This window comes from Gallinula chloropus, assembly GCF_964237585.1.
Source record: "Gallinula chloropus genome assembly, chromosome: 18".
NCBI lineage: Eukaryota > Metazoa > Chordata > Aves > Gruiformes > Rallidae > Gallinula > Gallinula chloropus.
This window is the reverse complement of record NC_140103.1, coordinates 6,732,900-6,749,773: the sequence shown is the minus strand read 5'-3', so window position 1 is coordinate 6,749,773 and position 16,874 is coordinate 6,732,900. Positions and strand designations below refer to the sequence as shown.

At 60.9% G+C, this 16,874-nt stretch overlaps 3 protein-coding genes across 4 annotated transcripts; 2 read left to right on the top strand and 1 right to left on the bottom strand.

The window, feature by feature from the left end:
• Positions 1-44: 44 nt before the first annotated feature.
• Positions 45-4,628, top strand: TOR2A (torsin family 2 member A; the record flags this gene model as incomplete). Its single annotated transcript, XM_084272604.1, has 5 exons — positions 45-192; positions 515-780; positions 1,820-1,995; positions 2,344-2,471; positions 3,016-4,628. The coding sequence occupies 5 exons, from the start codon at positions 45-47 to the stop codon at positions 3,258-3,260; spliced, it is 963 nt and encodes a 320-aa protein (XP_084128730.1). The 3' UTR covers positions 3,261-4,628.
• A 2,809-nt stretch (positions 4,629-7,437) lies between these two features.
• On the top strand, positions 7,438-10,027 carry PTRH1 (peptidyl-tRNA hydrolase 1 homolog). The gene is made up of 5 exons (XM_084272481.1): positions 7,438-7,515; positions 8,093-8,312; positions 8,435-8,534; positions 9,159-9,204; positions 9,613-10,027. Exons 1-5 carry the CDS (start codon positions 7,450-7,452, stop codon positions 9,802-9,804), a joined length of 624 nt encoding a protein of 207 aa, XP_084128607.1. The 5' UTR covers positions 7,438-7,449; the 3' UTR covers positions 9,805-10,027.
• Positions 10,028-11,698: 1,671 nt separating this feature from the next.
• On the bottom strand, positions 11,699-16,236 carry CERCAM (cerebral endothelial cell adhesion molecule). Of its 2 annotated transcripts, XM_084272623.1 has the most exons (12): positions 16,136-16,236; positions 15,842-15,959; positions 15,626-15,760; positions 15,323-15,527; positions 15,129-15,248; positions 14,899-14,975; positions 14,628-14,734; positions 14,378-14,510; positions 14,064-14,191; positions 13,780-13,983; positions 12,681-12,917; positions 11,699-12,028 (listed from the first exon to the last, which is right to left on the bottom strand). In XM_084272623.1, the coding sequence occupies exons 1-11, from the start codon at positions 16,207-16,209 to the stop codon at positions 12,683-12,685; spliced, it is 1,536 nt and encodes a 511-aa protein (XP_084128749.1). In that variant the 5' UTR covers positions 16,210-16,236; the 3' UTR covers positions 11,699-12,028; positions 12,681-12,682. The 2 variants fall into 2 exon arrangements, with proteins under 2 accessions (XP_084128749.1, XP_084128748.1); XM_084272622.1 differs by having other exon boundaries at positions 14,899-15,248.
• Between the last annotated feature and the right edge of the window lie 638 nt (positions 16,237-16,874).

Sequence of the window (16,874 nt, the reverse complement as noted above, 5' to 3'; positions counted from 1 at the left end):
TGCGGGCGGCGCCGCAGCGGAGCGGCGTGGAGCGGGCGGCCGCCATGGGGCCCGGAGCGGCGGCGCTGGCCACAGCGCTGCTGCTGGCGGCCGCCGCCCGCCCCGCTGCCGCCGCCGCCTCCTGGGACCTGCGGGCGCTGCGCTGCGGCTTCTCGACGGACTGCGAGTGCGGCTTCGAGCCCGACCTGCGCGGTCAGCTGGGGCGGCGGCCCGGGGTGGGGGGTGAGGGGCGGGCTGCCAGCGAGCGGCGGGCCCCGAGGTGCGGGGTGGCCCGGGGGGGGGGGCCGGGCAGGCGGCGGGGTTCCGGCGGCCAGGAGGGGGTGCGGGGGGCGAAGAGGCGGCTCCCGGGCTCCCCACGCCGCGGAGGGGCAGGGCCGGGCGGCGGGCCCGTTGTCCGGGGTGGGCTGGCTGGCAGGGCCCGAGGAAGCCGCCCCAGAGGCGGGACCGGCGCGGTGTTGCGGGCGCGGTGCGGGGCTGGAGCTGTGCCAGGCTGCAGCGGGCGAATGTTCTTCAGGTCTGGAGTGTGACCTGGCCATGAATCTGGTGGGGCAGCCCCTGGTGAGGCAGCAGGTGGTGAAGGGAGTGAGGGAGTTCCTGGAGAACCCGAGTCCTGCGAAGCCCCTCGTCATGTCCTTCCACGGCTCGACGGGAACAGGCAAAACCTACGTGAGCTCCATGCTGGTCAGATACCTCTTCCCGGGTGGGCTGCAGAGCCCCTACGTTCACCACTTCTCCCCCATCGTGCACTTTCCCCACGCGGAGCGGATAGAGCAGTACAAGGTGAGGGATGATGCCCCGCAGCGCGTTGCGGTTTCCTGCAGTCACGTCTCTCTCGATCCTCAGTACATGCACGTTCAGGCTGTTTCCCGAAGTCAAGTTGGAGTACAAGCTCGGTTTTACCCTGACAGCAGACACGGCAGAGTGGCTCCACACACTGGCTGAAGGATCCACTAGTCACCGATAACGCTCTGGCACTGGTACCATTTCTGTCTTCCCCGCAGCAGCCCTCACCCTGATCACACAAACAGGAGTGCTTAGATCAGAGGCACTGAAGTTCTCCCACTGCTTTCCAAACAGCTTGATGGCTGGGAAAACCTGTGTATTGCTAGGCCTGTAATCCCCTCCCCGTTGCAGCAAGCAGCTCCTGAGCAGCCAGCTTTAGACTCTCTAACTGTGCTGCTCTGTCTCTTAAAGCTGAGGCAGGGACAAGATCAAAACGGGGAGGTTATCTGCCAAACCCTCAGCAGGGTGGGGAATCAGCATCCCTGGGCTTTTTGCTTTCTGGGTGGCTGGAGTTTGTTATTAGTTGCATTTTGTCCTTAGAAGAAATGCTGTCACAGAGGTAAAAGGGAAGTGCTTCAATACAGGTCCCTGGGTGACAGGAGTGATTTCGTGTGGGTCAGCTCCTACACTAAAGTAGCTCCAGTCGTGGTAAAGAGCCAGAGCTCTTCTGGGTCAGTGCAGGCACATGTTTCTGCACGGGGACAGGAGGTGGCAGAAAGCACTAGGTAGCTAGGAACTGTGAAGAGGAACACAGGGAGCTGTGGGAGTCTGAATCCCCAGCTTTAGTTTGCTGCCTCCTTCTTTAAATCTGTAATAAAGGATCTCCAGCGAAGCCAGTAACAGCCACTGTGCCAAACCCAGAATAAAGGAGTTGTTCTGGCTGTTCCTGCTCCTAGTAGGTGCAGGGACAAGGTGCTTTCAGCACCTTCAGCTCCAACTGAGCTCAGTCCTCAGGCTTTGCTCTGGGGCAGCTCCAGCCTCCCTCACCACCCCTGGTATCTCGCTGCTTTACAGCTTGGTGGGTGTTTTTTCCTAGGAAAACCTGAAGCGCTGGATCCAAGGGAACTTGACCAACTGTGGACGATCAGCCTTTCTCTTTGATGAGATGGACAAGATGCACCCAGGCCTGATCGACGTGCTCATGCCGTTCCTGGGACCCTCGTGGGTTGTGTACGGGACCAACTACCGCAAAGCGATCTTCGTCTTCATAAGGTGAGGGAGACCTCTCCGTGGCGTCTTGGGGGGCTTCCAGCACACCACTTCTCATCTGGGCTGAGGTGAGACCTACTTCAGAGCACACACTTGTTCTGCTTTTCCTTCTTCAAGCCTTCAGCCTCTACAAATACCAGGAGACACGATTTCATGGTGAATAGACAGACCCAGAGTGCCTGACAAAGCTCTCCCGTCCCTTCTGGGTGTCTTTACAGGAGTCATTTTAGGCCAGGCAGCTAGGAGATCCCAGCTTGTGCTTACACAGGCTGGGGGATGTCAGGTGCCACCTCTGTTGTGCAATGCCCTTTTCCCAGATACACCCTGAATAAACATCTCCTCCTTGTGCAGCAACGCAGGAGGGGAGCAGATCAACGCAATGACGCTGGATTTCTGGCGTGCACGCAAGGACCGGGAGGAGATCAGCCTGCAGGACCTGGAACCAGCCATCTCCAAAGCTGTGTTTGAAAACCCTCAGAGTGAGTCCGTGCAGCAGAGCCCTTCCCATGGGGTCAGAGCTCAGCAGAGGGAGCCAGGCCTGTTCCAGGCAGCCAGAAAGCGATATGGGTATATTGAGGGAAGGGAACTGTGATCCTCTTGAGGTTTCCTGGCAAAGGGGAGGAGTAGTCTGGCCTTCCAAGCCAGCAGTGGCCTGTTGCCACATGTACCAAAGTTCTGTGTTGACAAGGTGTATCCATACTTGGGGATGGCAAGCAGGACGGCACACTCAATGGGAAGGCACCGAGACACATTGATCCCCACTCCCTGTCTGGTTCTCCTTGCTTTGTCCTTGTCACCCCCTATTTCTGGAGAAACTAAGCTAAACCCCCTTATTTCTGGAGAACAAATCCATTGGGGGTGGGGAAGAAGGGTGACAACTGCTGGGTTCATCTTCTTGTACAAAACTGGAGCAGCTCTGTCCACAGCTGAGTACTTTGGCCACACACAAAGCAGCTCTTTGAATTTCAGGGACCGCACAGACTCTCTGAAGGTAAAACCTGCCTCTTCCTTTGCTTTTATCAGGTGGATTCTGGAAATCTGGGATCATCAACGAGCACCTTATTGATTTCGTTGTGCCCTTCCTCCCGTTGAGGCGCCACCACGTCCAGCAGTGCGTGGTCAGCGAACTCATCCAGCAGGACCTCGCGGTCCGCCCGGACGTTGCCCAGGAGGTGGCTGACAGCATCCCCTACTTCCCAGAAGAGGAGAAAATCTTCTCATCAACAGGCTGCAAAACGGTGGCCTCTCGGATCAGTTTTTTCTTGTAGCCACTGGCCAGGGCCTTGCTCAGATCCACGGGGGATGTGTCTGGCTCTGTAAAGCAGCAGAGCCCAGGGCTGGTGAGATAAGCAGCAGGAGCTGCTGTCCATGTTCCCTCTTGGCAGCGCAAGCGTTCTCCTGCTGAACTTGCCTCTGCAGCCCCAAGGAAGCCGCTGCAGGATGCAGCTGTGGGACCAAGCATATGTGATTTAAAGCACTTTATGACTTACCTTTTAGCCAGGTGAGGGTGGATATGACCAGCCCAGCCCACCACCCAAGACATCTGTGATGATGAGGGGAAGATACCAACACGGACTGCAGCCTCAGGGAGGTTTCTTACCCCATCAACAGCACTCACCTGCAGCTCTCCCCTCTCCTGGCCAAGATTCTGAGCCCATACAAGAATATTTCTTTCCTATAGCATTTTAACATGTTTTTTTTAAAAAACAACCCTTTTTATACCTGGCTGTGCCTCAGCTCCCTGGTACGACATGACAGCACTGGTGCTGACTACTGTGGTGCTGACCTGTGAACACCAAGGAAGTTTTATAACCAACATCTTTCCAGCCTCCTCTCACAGTGAATAGGTGCTGGTAGGGACCAGCTTCACTCAACAAGCGTGGAGCAGTGTAATCTGGGAGATGCCAACACCTGATCTCCAAGAGCCACGTGCCTTCTGCCACCCCCTTGTCCATCTTTCCCCTAAGGTGCCATGGATTTCCCCTGCAGCAAACTAGGAAAACAAGAAGAAGAACAAGAAAAGACTCCTCACTTCTTCTGTGAGCTGTGAAAAATTTCATTCCTACCTCCAAGGGAGCCCGTGGTGCCACTAATGGTTTTGAAAGTTCTGTGATGGTTTCTCTGGCAGGCTGAGAGTTGGTGCTGTGTGAGCCTGTTGTAGGTCCTTCTGATGGTCAGACCCTGCAGGCTGTGGCTGAGCCAGCAAGTGTTTGGTTTCTGGGAAGCATCACAGCAGGGGACCTGGGGACAATTAGAGAAGATTAGTGCTCCATGCTGCCAAGCATGGGGCTCACAGCACCACCGGCCTTTGCCCAGTTTTTAATCTCTGTGCAGTCAAGTTGTGGTAGAGCAGGTCAGAGGAACCAGAAGGGGTCACTCTGAGGAAACAAACTGCCTGTGGGATGGGTGCAGGGACGCTTCCCAAAGCTCCTGATACTCTGCTCAGGCCCCATGCTGAGATGAGCTGTGAGTGCTTGGGACAAGTCCAGCTCCAGGGCTAGAGCTTTGGGTTTTTAAGCACCACCCAAATGCTGCCCAGGAGCTGTACCACAGGCAGACCCAAAAATTGTGCCCCTTCCAAGACTGTTACATGTTTATCATTTTAAAATAAATCATTTATGAAAAAAAACCCCAACCTTGCCAAGACAGAGGCCAGTCTGTTACTTGTGTCCCTGACTGCTGCTAGTGCAGATGGACTTGGGAGATTTCCAGTTCCATGGGAACAGCTGCCTGGTGTGATGGGACTCAAGGGATTTAGTAGCACGGAGCTGATGTTCTCCAATTAGGTAACTGGAAAGAAGACAGCAGCCTTTCCTTGGGGAGGAGGTGAAATGGCAGTAGCAGGGCCAGATGTCCTGTGCAGAGAAGCCAGTGTAGGTCTGGGAAGGCCACTGGGTCTCTCTGCCCCAGCAACGCTTTTGCCCTGGTGCAGAGCACATCTCTGGGTCCCAAGGCCAAGTTCACAGGGCTAGTGCCAGCACAGCAGGGTGTGGGAGCTATGTCACCTTCCCAGAGAGTGGTTTTCTGAAGCCTGCCCCATGACTGCTGTGTGTGGGGAGCTGGGGGCCGAGGTGGGGTGCCAGGCAGGCGCAGCAGCAGCCTGGCCTCTTCTGCAGGAGCTATTGCTGCCACTCTGCACGCTGGTGTGAGGTCCAAGCCTGCAGCCCTTGCTGCTGCACCCTGGGCTTGCTCACCTGAGTCACTTGCTTGGAACAAGGTTCCCAGGCCAAGTGTACGTAGAGATGCAGCAGCCCACCATCACCTTTCAGGAACAGAAAGGGGCAAGCCCACCTTTGCCAGCACGAGTCCTTCAGCAGTGAGCTCTGAAGCGTGCTGCTGTGCTCCAGGGCAAACAAAGCCCTCGCACTCAGGTTTGAGCAAGACCCCTTTGGAGTGGGCAGCACTAGTGGGCAAGCATCCACAACAAACTACCCCCAGCACATACCTGTTGCTGCTGTCACACTAAGCAACATCAACCAAAACGGTGAGTTCTGGGGCCTCTGCAGCACTTTCTCCAAGGTTTCTTGGGCAAGGCAGCCAGTCTCGCTCCTTGGGGCTGCACAGACAGTCTTTCCTGGAAAGAGCATACAAGGGAAAGGATCTGCAGTGGCAGCAAGGTGAGACCTGGGTCTCCTCCATGGGAAAACTCTCCCTCATGGTGAGCTTTGAGCTGCAGGGTTTCCACCGGTGCAGCCAAACATCCACCTTGTGCCACCAGCAGAGACCCCACCAGCCCCAGCAGGACCTGTCCCAACAGAGAGCCTGGGGTTCACTTCAGACAAAACCCACACTGATGGGGGCACACCCCTGTCCTGGCCATTGCCCAGCCTAGACATGTTCCCCTTATTGCAGCTGGATATAGGAAGGCTTCTGCCATCAGGGTTGAAGAAAACAGGAAAATTGAAATAAGGAGGAAAGAGACCTGCCCAGTGGCTCAGGCACAGAGAGCCAGGCTTGCCAGGCAGGAGATGCGGGCCAGTATGGAAGAGAGAAGCTGTTCCCAGCCATGCCCTCAGGACAGGCTGTGCAGGGAGGGAGCCAAACCACCAGTGGGAAATCCCAGCTCCTGGTACCTCTCCCTGCTGCTGATGCATCCCAGCAGGCACAGCTGGGAACCGGGGTCAGGACCGAGGGAGAGCCCAGGGGTTGTACTGCCCGTTTCAGTCACGGCTGCCTAGCGCAGGGCCTTCCTTCCCCTGCACAGGCTCAATGCCTGATTGCTGCTGTCTGACACTGCAGCTGCAATCCCCAGCCTGGCTGCTTGCCTCCTCTGTTGACATAGAAGCCCTTCTCCCTTCTCTTGTCCTGCAGAGCCTCTCCAAGAAGCATCACAGCCTCTTCACATTAGCCCAGGGTGTAGCAATGCACAGCACAGGTGCTGCAGGTGAGTGCCGGCTGCGGGGAGGGAGCCTTCAGGTCCCCCACCTCCCTTGCCCTGGCTAACTTCTCTCAGGCTGCACCAAAGCCCTTGAGCTGTCAGACAAGCGTCTCCCTGTGACACGGGGACAGAGACAAGAGGGGTCAGGGGCCAATAGGACCCACCAGCCATGGTGATACTCTCACTTACATGAGGGTAAAGAATTCAGCCTGTGGGGCCTCAGGGCTTCACAGCAGAGCTCCCAGCCAAGCAGACATCAGCCCTGAAGGGAAGCCCTGTCAACCTTGCCCCAGGCCAGGGCTGCAGTGGGTAGGGACCGCTGGCTGAACTGCAGGCCAGAAATAAGGGCTGAGCTGGGCAGAGCTGCTCCTGCGCAGGCACCAGCCTGAGCACCTTCCCAAAGCTGCAGTCACCGGCAGGACGGCCTCTGCCTGCTGTTCATACAGCTCTGCTGCACCAACAGCAACCCTCAGCCCTGGTTAAACTGCCCCACATCAGCCGGGAGAGAGGTTAGCAGCACCCTGGAGGCAGATGCCAGAGCAAGAGCCAGCCATGAAGATGCTGCCACGATGATGCTGCCAGCCGTGACGACGCTGCCTCCTCGCTCTGGCTCCCAGCCTGGTGCAGCCCCGGCTCTCCAGGGACCCGCTGCCCTCCGCAGACCCAGGCGGCTGGCTTTCAATCAGCAGGCAGCGGCTTCCACCGGCCACCGACGTCCCGTTCGTTCTGCCACCTGCGGGGACGAAAAGAGCCGTGAGCGGAGCCCAGTGACGTGAGCGGACCGGGAGACGTCACGCAGCCGTAGTGAGGGAAGCTCTGCCCCACTGACAGGGCTAAGAGCCACCCGAGGATGGCGAGCAGCTAGAGGAAGGTGAAGGAGCGCCCGCCCCGCCATCCCCCGGGCACGGCCCCCGCCTGGGAGGAGCGCAGCCCGCCCCACGCCTCCGCCCCGGGCCCGCCCTGCGCCCGCAAGCAAGATGGCGGCGCTGCCCGTAAGAAAGATGGCGGCGAGGAGGCGGCAACCGGGGTGGCTGGCGGCACGCGGGGGTGACGTCACGGGTAAAGGCGCAAGCGGCGCGATGCTGGCGGCGGAGCTGCTGGGGCGCGTGCGACCCCTCGTCAGCCGGGCGGGGCCTCGCGTCATGGTGCGACCGGCGGGGCGGGGCCGGGAGGGGAACACGGGGGGAGCGGGGACCGGGGGACCAGGGACCGGGGGACCGGGGACCGAGGGAGCGGGGACCGGGGGATCGGGGGACCAGGGACCGGGGGAGCGGGGACAGGGAGCACCGAGGCTGTGAGGGGCAGCACCGGGAGAACGGGCACTGGGGGAGCGGGGCCGTCGGGGGCAGCACCGGGGGCACGGGGGGGATCGGGGCTGTGGGTATCAGGCGGACCGGGGCTGGGAGAAGCAGCACCGGGGGAGCGGGGAGACGAGGGCTCCAGGGCTCTGACGGGCAGCACCGGGGGATGGCGGCACCGGGGGAATGGGCACACCGAGGGGTCGGGGGGATTGGGGCTGTGGCGGGCAGCACGGGAGGGACGGGGCACCGGGGCTGTGGGGAGCAGCACCGAGGGAACGGGCTGAGGGTGTCAGGCGGACCGGAGCGGTGAGGGGAAGCACCGGGGGGGACCGGGGCCACACCGGGGGATGGGGGCTGAGGGGGAGCGGTGCCGGGCAGGGCTCAGGTCTGTGGAGGGGCTTGATGACAGCCCGACGGGCAGGTGGCCGGCCTGGGCAACTACGGGCTGCGGGGCACACGGCACAGCGTGGGCATGGCGGTGCTGGACCGGCTGGCCTGGCGGCTGGCGGTGGCTGGTGGATGGCGAGCGGACCGGCAGTGCTGCGCCGATGTGGCGCTGGCCACGACCCACGGCCTGGACCTGGTGCTGCTCAAGCCACGAAGGCTCATGAACCTCAACGGGCTCAGCGTCGCCAGTGCCGGTGAGCGGCTCGGTCTGACAGCCCGGCTGTCCCCTGCCCAGCCCTGCAGTGCTAGGGCCTGGTGAATTCGGGTTGTATGTCTGTCTGTCTGTAAATCTTGGGTTCTATCTCTGCCTCCAAAGCTGAGATCTACAACCTCCGCCCAGAAGACATTTACCTGGTTCATGATGACCTGGACAAGGCCCTGGGCCAGGTGGCGATCAAGCTGGGCGGCAGCGCAAGGTACGGCTTGACCCCAGTGCTCTGGTTGAGGGAGGTGGCTGGGGGCCTTGCCCTGCCCCTTACAGGCACATCCATCCATCCATCCATCCATCCATCCATCCATCCATCCATCCATCCATCCCACCGTCCGATCCCAGCAGCAGAGCCAGTGGCTGGCTGGGCAGCATCCCAGTTCCTGCTCTGGCAGGAAGGGCACGGAGCCTCGTGGAAGTGGCTGTGGGCTGGATCCAGGCCCTTGGCTGCACCACACGGGCTTTTTATAGCACATGGCCTCCATTGCGCCTGCCCAAGCACCAGCTCCTGGGTCATTTAACCTAGGAGATCTTCCCCTGGGGGTTGGAGCAGGGATGGTACTGGGCCATGGCACTTGGCCACATGTGTACCACCTGCAGTGAGAGCTGAGACACGAAACGTGCGGTCCCAGCCTGGCTTCCCTCATCCTCCCTGACCAGCTGTGCTCAGCCCCAGGGGCTGGATGTTCCTGCAGAGCCAGGGCATGGGGACTCCAGCCCCTGGCTGGTATTATATCTCCAAGTCCCTGCAGTGAGAGACCCCAAAACCATGCTGTAGGGGTAGAAGGTGTCTCTTGCAGCCTAACTCTGGGTATTCTCCTTCTCTCCCAAGGGGACACAACGGGGTCCGATCCTGCATCAGCGCTTTGCACTCTAATGTGAGTGAGCCTCAGTGGAAGGGGATAAATCCTGCCACCACCCCAGTGCATGGCTTGCTGTCCCCCCACTCCTGTTCTTCTGATTCCCCTCAGACAAGCCCCTGCTCCCTTTTCTCTCCCCCCTTTTCTCCTTCCCTGAGGGCTGATCTCAGCCTGGCCGCCGTGGAGGACATGGAAACAATTAGCTCGAGCTGCTCTGCCAGGCCTGGCAGGAGCCCAGGGTCTCAGCACAGCCCAGCAACATTCTCTTCCAAAATCATGTTTCTTGGAACAAGCACTCAAAACCACCTGGAAAACATGAAGGGCTGCTCCCTCACCCCTCCAGCCCCACTCGTAGCTCTATCCCCTTGCCCCAGCCCTCAGCCAGGTGCCTGAGGTGAAGCTCCTCCAGCTCTGCTTCTTCCCCAGGAGATGACCCGGCTCAGGGTTGGCATCGGGCGTCCAGCGGGTGAAGTGTCCGTGTCCAGCTATGTCCTGGCTTCGTTCAGCACCGGGGAGCAGGAAACGCTGGAGCAGGTCCTGGCCCAGGCAGTGACCTGCCTGCTAGAGCACATCCTGCAGAGAAGAGCACCCGCAGAGGGGACAGGGGACAGGGGCTGACCCCAACCCCTGGGGACCTGTGTGGCTGATGGACAATGTGCTGTGGCCTCTCTGAGGTGACCATGGTGCAGAGCAGAGCTGGCCTTGCCAGGGAGCCTGGACAGTGCTGGGGCAGCCCCGTCTGTCCCCACACAGACCTGGACAGCTTGTGTTGTGCTCAAACCTCAGCAGTGGCTTCATGGGCTGTTTGGCACAGACATGAAATAAACCCTGGCTCTCCCTGCTCCTGCCTCTCTCCCTCACTCCGCTGGCTGAACTCGGACAGTCTCTGGCTCTGCAGCTCAAGTCTGTATTCCCATCCCTGTTCCACCAGCCCAGGCTGGAGGGAAGCTTCCAGTGGGAAGTGGGGAATGACAGGAGCAACTGCCACAGGGTCCGAAACTACTCTGTGTTGGGAAACCGTAGGCAGCACACACCACCGAGCTCCCATGGAGCTGCAGCAGGGTTTTGAGTAGACGGTTTTAAACCAAAGCACTGAAGTTTCCAAGAGCTGGAGGAGTTCTGGCTCCTCCCAGACCCAGCACTGGTCTCATGGTAGAGAGGGCAGCCCAAGAACCAGTGTCTCCCCACCACTGCCACTGCAGCTTCCCAAATGCCCTGTGCTCTGCCAGCATGCCCCGTCAGCTGTGTGCCCTGCAAGCATGGCTGCAAGCACGGGCAGCTCCCTGCTTGCATCGCAGGAGGCTCTGAAACAAGTGCCTGGGCCCTTGCTGGGGCAGGTGTAGCACAGTGCTGCTGCAGCTTCCTTCCTCCTCAGCTCCAGACCTTCCTCCACTCAGTCCCCAGCTCCTCAGCTCCTCCCATAGCACCATGGCCCCCTGCGGCCAGGTGGGGAAGCAAAGGTGTCCCCAGTCTGCTGTCACCTCTCCACCCTGCTTGTCACCTGTGGCTGTACTGGCTGGGACCCTCAGGTCACAGACCCTGCACTTGGCCATCTCCTCCTCCCTGTCCTCCAGTACGTCCACTCAGATCTTCAGGTCCTGTGTCGTCTTCCAGAGCTGGGTGTTCTCCTTCAGCTGTAGCTGTTCATCCTGCCCCTGGAGCACTCGATGGTCTCAGACCTCTTTAGCTGACGAGGCTTCTACCCACTGCTCCATCACCTTCATCAGGCTGTGGGGAGAAGAGGGGTGCAGCCCCCCCCCAAACCTTGGGTGAAGGTAGCAACCTGTTGTCCCAGGACTAACCCAGCAGCAGCTCCAGGGCCAAAGGGGGCAGCCGGCTGCCAGGCAGGGCTGGAGAAAGGGCAGGTCTGGGGTCCTGGGAGGGGGTCTCCATCTCCCCAGCTCACCCAGACCAGAGCCAGCTGCAGGGTTTTTAAGGAAGTTGCTCCTCCACCCCAGAAAGAAAGATAAATAAATCCAGTTCCAACCAAAGGTCACGCTGCTGAGGAGCTGAGGTTCAGCACCAACCCAGCCGGGGCTCTCGGGAACAAACACTGTGCTCCAGAGCTGGCCATGGAGGTGACAGCTGCCAGGGCCCAGCAGGACTCTGCTGCACATCTCGCTGCTCGTGCTGGCTGGTGGTGGGTTTCCAGCCCCAAGGCCAAACCCTCTGCTGAGAACACGGTGCCAACGAATGAAATAATTTCCATCAGCATTCCTGCTGAGAGCCAAACTTGGTGGACGTGCTGCCCACCTTTTCACCCCCGGATCCCAAGGGAGAGCTGTCTCCCACCCTTTCCCCATTACAGATTTCATTCCCAAAGCAATCCCCAGCTGGAGGAACCACCAGAGACCCTCCCCAGCCCAGCTCCAAAGCTAGCAACCCCAGCGGGGTACGCCCTGGGGACGTTCCATGGAGCACCAGCACCCGTCAGAGCCAGCATTCGGCACGTCAGCTCGCACACAGTCTGCTTTAATCCTCCCTGGGCTTCAGCCAGGCACGGCACCGGCGAGGGACAAACCTGGTCAATGGCAGGAGGCCAAGTGTGCCACCGCAGCAGCCAGCCCCTGGCCCAGTCCAGACTGGTGGGGTGTGATGGAGTTGGCGTTGCTCAGGGCAGTCCTGGACACGTCTCCAGCAGAGATGGAGCACAGCGCTCCCCCCGTCCCTCTGCCTGGCAGGGAGAGGGCTCACCAGGAGCCCGGGGGTCAAATCCTGCTGTCACCATGTGCCGATTCCAAGGACCCCAGGGGGATCCAGCCAGGGCAGCTGTGTCTCTCAAGCATCAAGGATCGTGGCTGCTGGCCCACGGTGCTCCCAGCTGGGTCACAGTCCCTTGTCCCTAGGAGACCAGGGTGCAAACACGAGCGGTCAGGGCAGAGGTGGCCCCAGCACGTTCACGCCTCCAGTAAAGGGCTGTTTTCCAGCCTCCCCCAGCCTGGCTGCTCCTGGGAGGTTCTGCTGCCAGCACAAGCAGCCTCTGACAGGGAATGTCTGCCCGTGGTGGTGCTGCCCAGGGGCCCAGCGGGTGCGGGAGCTCGCCTGCCAGCACGGCTGCCCTGCCTGAACACAGCCCCAGGGAGACCCAGCTTGGGGGGCAGTGAACAGATCCAGGGTGAAATGTTCCCCTGCAAGATGCTCCCAGCAAAGAGTGACTTTGGCAGGAGGTGAAGGAGCATTGTTCCTTCCTTGCTTGAGGGGCTGGGGAGCAGCACGGACTCAGGGAGCAGCAGAACCTGGTCTCCTGGTCCCACATGGGGCTGTACTAGGCTGGAAGGGACATCTGTGTCTCCATCCCTTTTCCTCCCTGGAAGGGAAGGTCTCATCTCCATTTCCTGATGCTTTGATGCCGATGGGGAGAGCTGCAGTAGCCCAGCAAAAAGCAACCAGGCAGCTGGGACACATCTAAACACCACACTCACAGGGAGATGCTTCCCAGCCACACTGTCCCCTGTCCCTGTGCCCACAGGTGTGGGTCCCACGGCTTCACTCACCCTCAGAGCTCATCGCGGCCGGTGGAGCGGAGGTGGCCGGCAGCACCCCGTGAGTCCCTCAGGGTCTTCTGCGAGCCAGCCCAGTCAGTCTTCCTGTTGTCATCATCCCAGATGGTGGAGGTCTCTGTGTCGCTCAGCCAGTTGCTGTCCCCAGCGTAGTGGGTGGGATAAACCAGGAGGGGGTGAGCCGAAAACACCAGCAAGTCCCGGGGAGCGAAGTGCTGCTTGTAATCCTCGCTGGGGAAAGGGGAGCAGACCCAGGAGGAGAAATTGGTGAACTGGGGACGGGGGTCTGGGGAAGGCAGCTGAGCTGGGGGACAGTCCTATGGCACTGCTGCCTGCAGAGCCTGGCTGGGAAAAGACTGTGGAGGGAACAGGACCCATCTCTCCCCACCAGCCTTGGTGGCATGGGGCAGGTCCTGGTGCTGAGGGGGTCTCTGATACAGCATCTCACTGGCCTGGCCCCAGCTGGTCCCAGGGGCCTGGACCTCCCTGCTGCTCCTGGTTCACATTCAGAGCACTAACCTGCCCCTCCACCCACCTCCAGCCTCCCTTTTACCTCCTAATCCCTCACTTTCACCATCTAACTGATTTTCCTACCCCTGTCTCCAGGGACACCCAGCCATCAGCACTTGCCCATCCCCAACTTACATCCCCCTCCCCAGACACAGCCTTGCTGATGTTGCTGCCACGGGGAGAGGGTCAGGAAGGTGCCCCAAGATTGGGCTAAAACTCACAACCAGGGGCAGGGGTCCACATACCCCCAGATTCAAGGTACAGGGGGCTGCTCCCCCCTTGCCATGTGGCCAAGCCCCCCACGTGAGGCCAGCATCGAGCCCCAGCCCTGTCCCCACGCCATCCCCCCATCCCATGCTGGCAAAGGGCCATTTTCCAGCGGCTGGCGGCCAGGCAGCGGCTGGTGGGGAATGAGCTCATGCTACAGATGTTTTCCTCCAGCATGAGTAAGCCGGGGAGGGGCGGGGACGGGACGGATGGACAGAGAGGGTGGGATGATGATGGTGGAGAAGAAACACATGCTCTCTCGTTGGTGTGGCCATGCCACCCCATCAGCACCCCTCCTGCACCCCCCGCTCCTTACTTGGGGTGCTTGTCGTACATGATGGGCAGGAACTCATCCACCGGCAGCATTTTGGAGAGGGGCTCAGCAGCCAGCAGCTTCTGCGCCCCGCGGCGGGAGATGGCGTAGGCCAGTGTCCAGTAGGAGTAGCCAGCTACTACCAGGTTCCTCACACCTTCCACAGGCTCCTCGTCCTCCGCGTTCACCTGCTTCCTCCCCAGGTAGCTGTGGGGTGGCTGGTGAGCCGTGAGAGCCAGCCCCAGGGACCCCCCCCACACCACACACCCCCCAGCCCCAGCACCTACATGAGGTCCCAGTCCTGCTGCACCCCCTCCAGCTCCTCCATCAGCCGCTGCAGCCGCGCTGGGAAGGCAGCCTCGAAGCGCACGTCATCCTCGAAGACCACCGACCGCTCCAGCCCCCGAGACACGATCTGTGGGGAGGGGGCAAATGTGTAAATGCATCCCAGCACCATGCTGGGCCATACTGGACCACACTGGATCCACTCACCCCACAGGACAGCCTCCTCCCCAGGTCCTCCAGAGACCTGGTGATGGTCAGAGGTGCCTCTGCCATACCGGTGGCCCCTATGGACCCCATGGCCCCCACAGCCCCGTACCTCCTTCCAGATGTTGTAATGGCTGAGGAAGCAGCCAACCTCGCCCTTGGTGAGCGTGCGGCCTGAGAAGGGGTCGTAGTACCCAGGCAGCAGGTCCACCCCCAGCACCTTGATGTCACTGCTGTTGAGGGTGCTGCAAGATAAGGGGCTGCATCAGCAAGGTGTCACCTCTAGCCACCCCCATTCCCCCCGCCCAGGGTCACACTGGGGGGGCTGGCAGAGCAGGGATGCCTCTCCCACACATGATCACCTCCCATCCACAGCATCCACCACCCGTGGGGCGATCTCCAGCTCCCGCAGGGACTCCAGCATCCGCTGGCGCCGGTCCGGCCTCCGCACCAGGTTAATGAGGAAGATCTGGGGAGGAAGGGGAGAGCCCCACCAAGGGGGCGTGTTGTCACAGTGAGGGGGGACAGCCTGCCTGGCTGCTGCAGGATGTGGGACAGGGGTCTCAGCCAAAGCCTGTGGTAGGTTTTGCCATGGACTGATGTGGCCAGAGGAGTGGATGAGGGGACACTTACTTCATCAAAGCCCATTTTTGTGAGTGGCCTGGGGAGGAGGGAGATGTGCCTGGAGCGCTGCATGGGGGGGCCATCCACTGCAGAGAGAAGAGACACCCCTTTGGTGGACCCCAGCTCACCCTGGCTGGGAACCAGGGCTGACAGCCCTGCCCCAGGGACCAGCACTGGGTCCCCATCACCCCTGGGGGGGGGGGGGGCACTTCTGGGACCCACCACCCATGGCCGCTCACCCATGGCCTCCAGCGTGAGATGCACAAAGTTGGCGTGTTCATCCTCCAGGGTCTGGTGGGCCTTCACAGGGACGTTGATGTAGCCGAAGCGCTGCTCGTTGCACACCTGCACCTCCGCACCTGCCAGGGGGGACAGGTGAGCACTGCAGCCCCCCCAAACATCCAACCCCTGCCCCCCCACCCCTAATCCTCACCAGCTGCCTGGCAGGAGTAGGCAAAGACGATGATATCATCGAAGGCCCAGGTGTAGTTGGGATGGGGTGGGTAGAAAGCCAAGCGTGAGGACTCCTCCTTCCGCAGGTCGATCAGAAAGGTGGCGTAGACCATGGGGACAGTGAAGCAGCCCACCCGCTGCCGGTTCTTGGTGGGGAAGTAGTCGGCTGTCCGGCGGTAGTACCCCTGCAGCACACCGGTATGATGCCTCCATGGTGGGGGTGGGGGTAGGGGTGCTTACACCACGGGGGAGTCCCCTTCCCCAGCCCTTTCTGGGGACATACCTGGGGTGTGATGCCACACCAAAAGTTGGAGTAGAAGGTCTGTGAATCCAGCATGGGGGCCACCACCGATTTGTTCTGTGCCATGAGAAACTTGAGGGTCTGGTTGTTGGTCAGGATGCTGTCGGTGTCCACAAACTGGGGGGACAGCACAGGTCCTTGGAGACATGGGGACGCCCGTCTCAGCTCCCACCCCACCAAGTGCCCTATATCCCTTACCAGGATGTAATCTGCCCGCTGCTCCCTGGCGTAGGTCAGAGCCTCCTGCTTCAGCCTCATCAGGTTTTCGTAGCGTTTGTCACTCCAGTGCTTGGGCCCGAGCTCATCGGGGTAGGAGCTGGGGGGGCAGAGTTGGGGGGGAAGCAGGGGGTTAACCCTGCTCACACAAACAGCACACACTGCTTCGTGCTGGCTGAGCCCAGCTCTGCATCACTGCCGGCTCCTCCTGCCAGACCCCCCCAGCTGGGAACCCCTCGCAGCCCACCCCCCATCCCAGCTCTTCCCCAGCCTCACCTGGGCTCTTCCTGCACCTTCCAGGCCACAGAGTGATAGTCCTTCCCCACAGCCCCCAGCCACTCCTGCAGCATCGCCGTCGTGTTGTCTGAGTTGTGGTCTGTCGCACACCTGGGGGGTGGTGGGGGGAGACATCAGTCCCGGGGGTCCCCCAAAAGGCACGACCACGGCCCCCTCCCCATGTCAGAGACGCTTCTGGAGCCGAGAGCTGAGCCAGCGACGGGCTCGCTGGGGAGAGTAACGTGTCATTGGAAGGAGCCGAGGCTGCGTTTCGCGGGGGGGTCAGGCACAAACCGCAGTTGCTGTCCCGGTGCGGCTCTCACCCCCGGGTCCGGTAGCCCCGGACGGGCTCTCCCCATCCCGGCCCTGCGGCTGCCACCGTGAGCCCACGGGAGCACGGAGGCTTCATGCACACATCCCCCTCCTCAGCCATGTACCTCGTTTTGCCCCGCAGCAACCCTGTGCACCCCGCTGCCCCTCCTGTCTCCAGCAGCCGGGGGAAAGGCACAACTCCCCCCGCCCCAAACCCTCTCCCCCCCGCTATGAAGAGCCGCTGTGCCCCCCTTTTCCCCGGGTACTGAACGATGCTCGCAGGGACCCCGCTGCAGACGGGGCCGAGCCCCACGTCGCACTGGGGGCGACCCCCAAGTCTCCACAATCCCCAGCAACCTCAGCCCGGTGCAGAGCACACCCCGCCCCCCAGGAGCCCCCCCAGGCTCTGGGATCACGGGGACCCCTT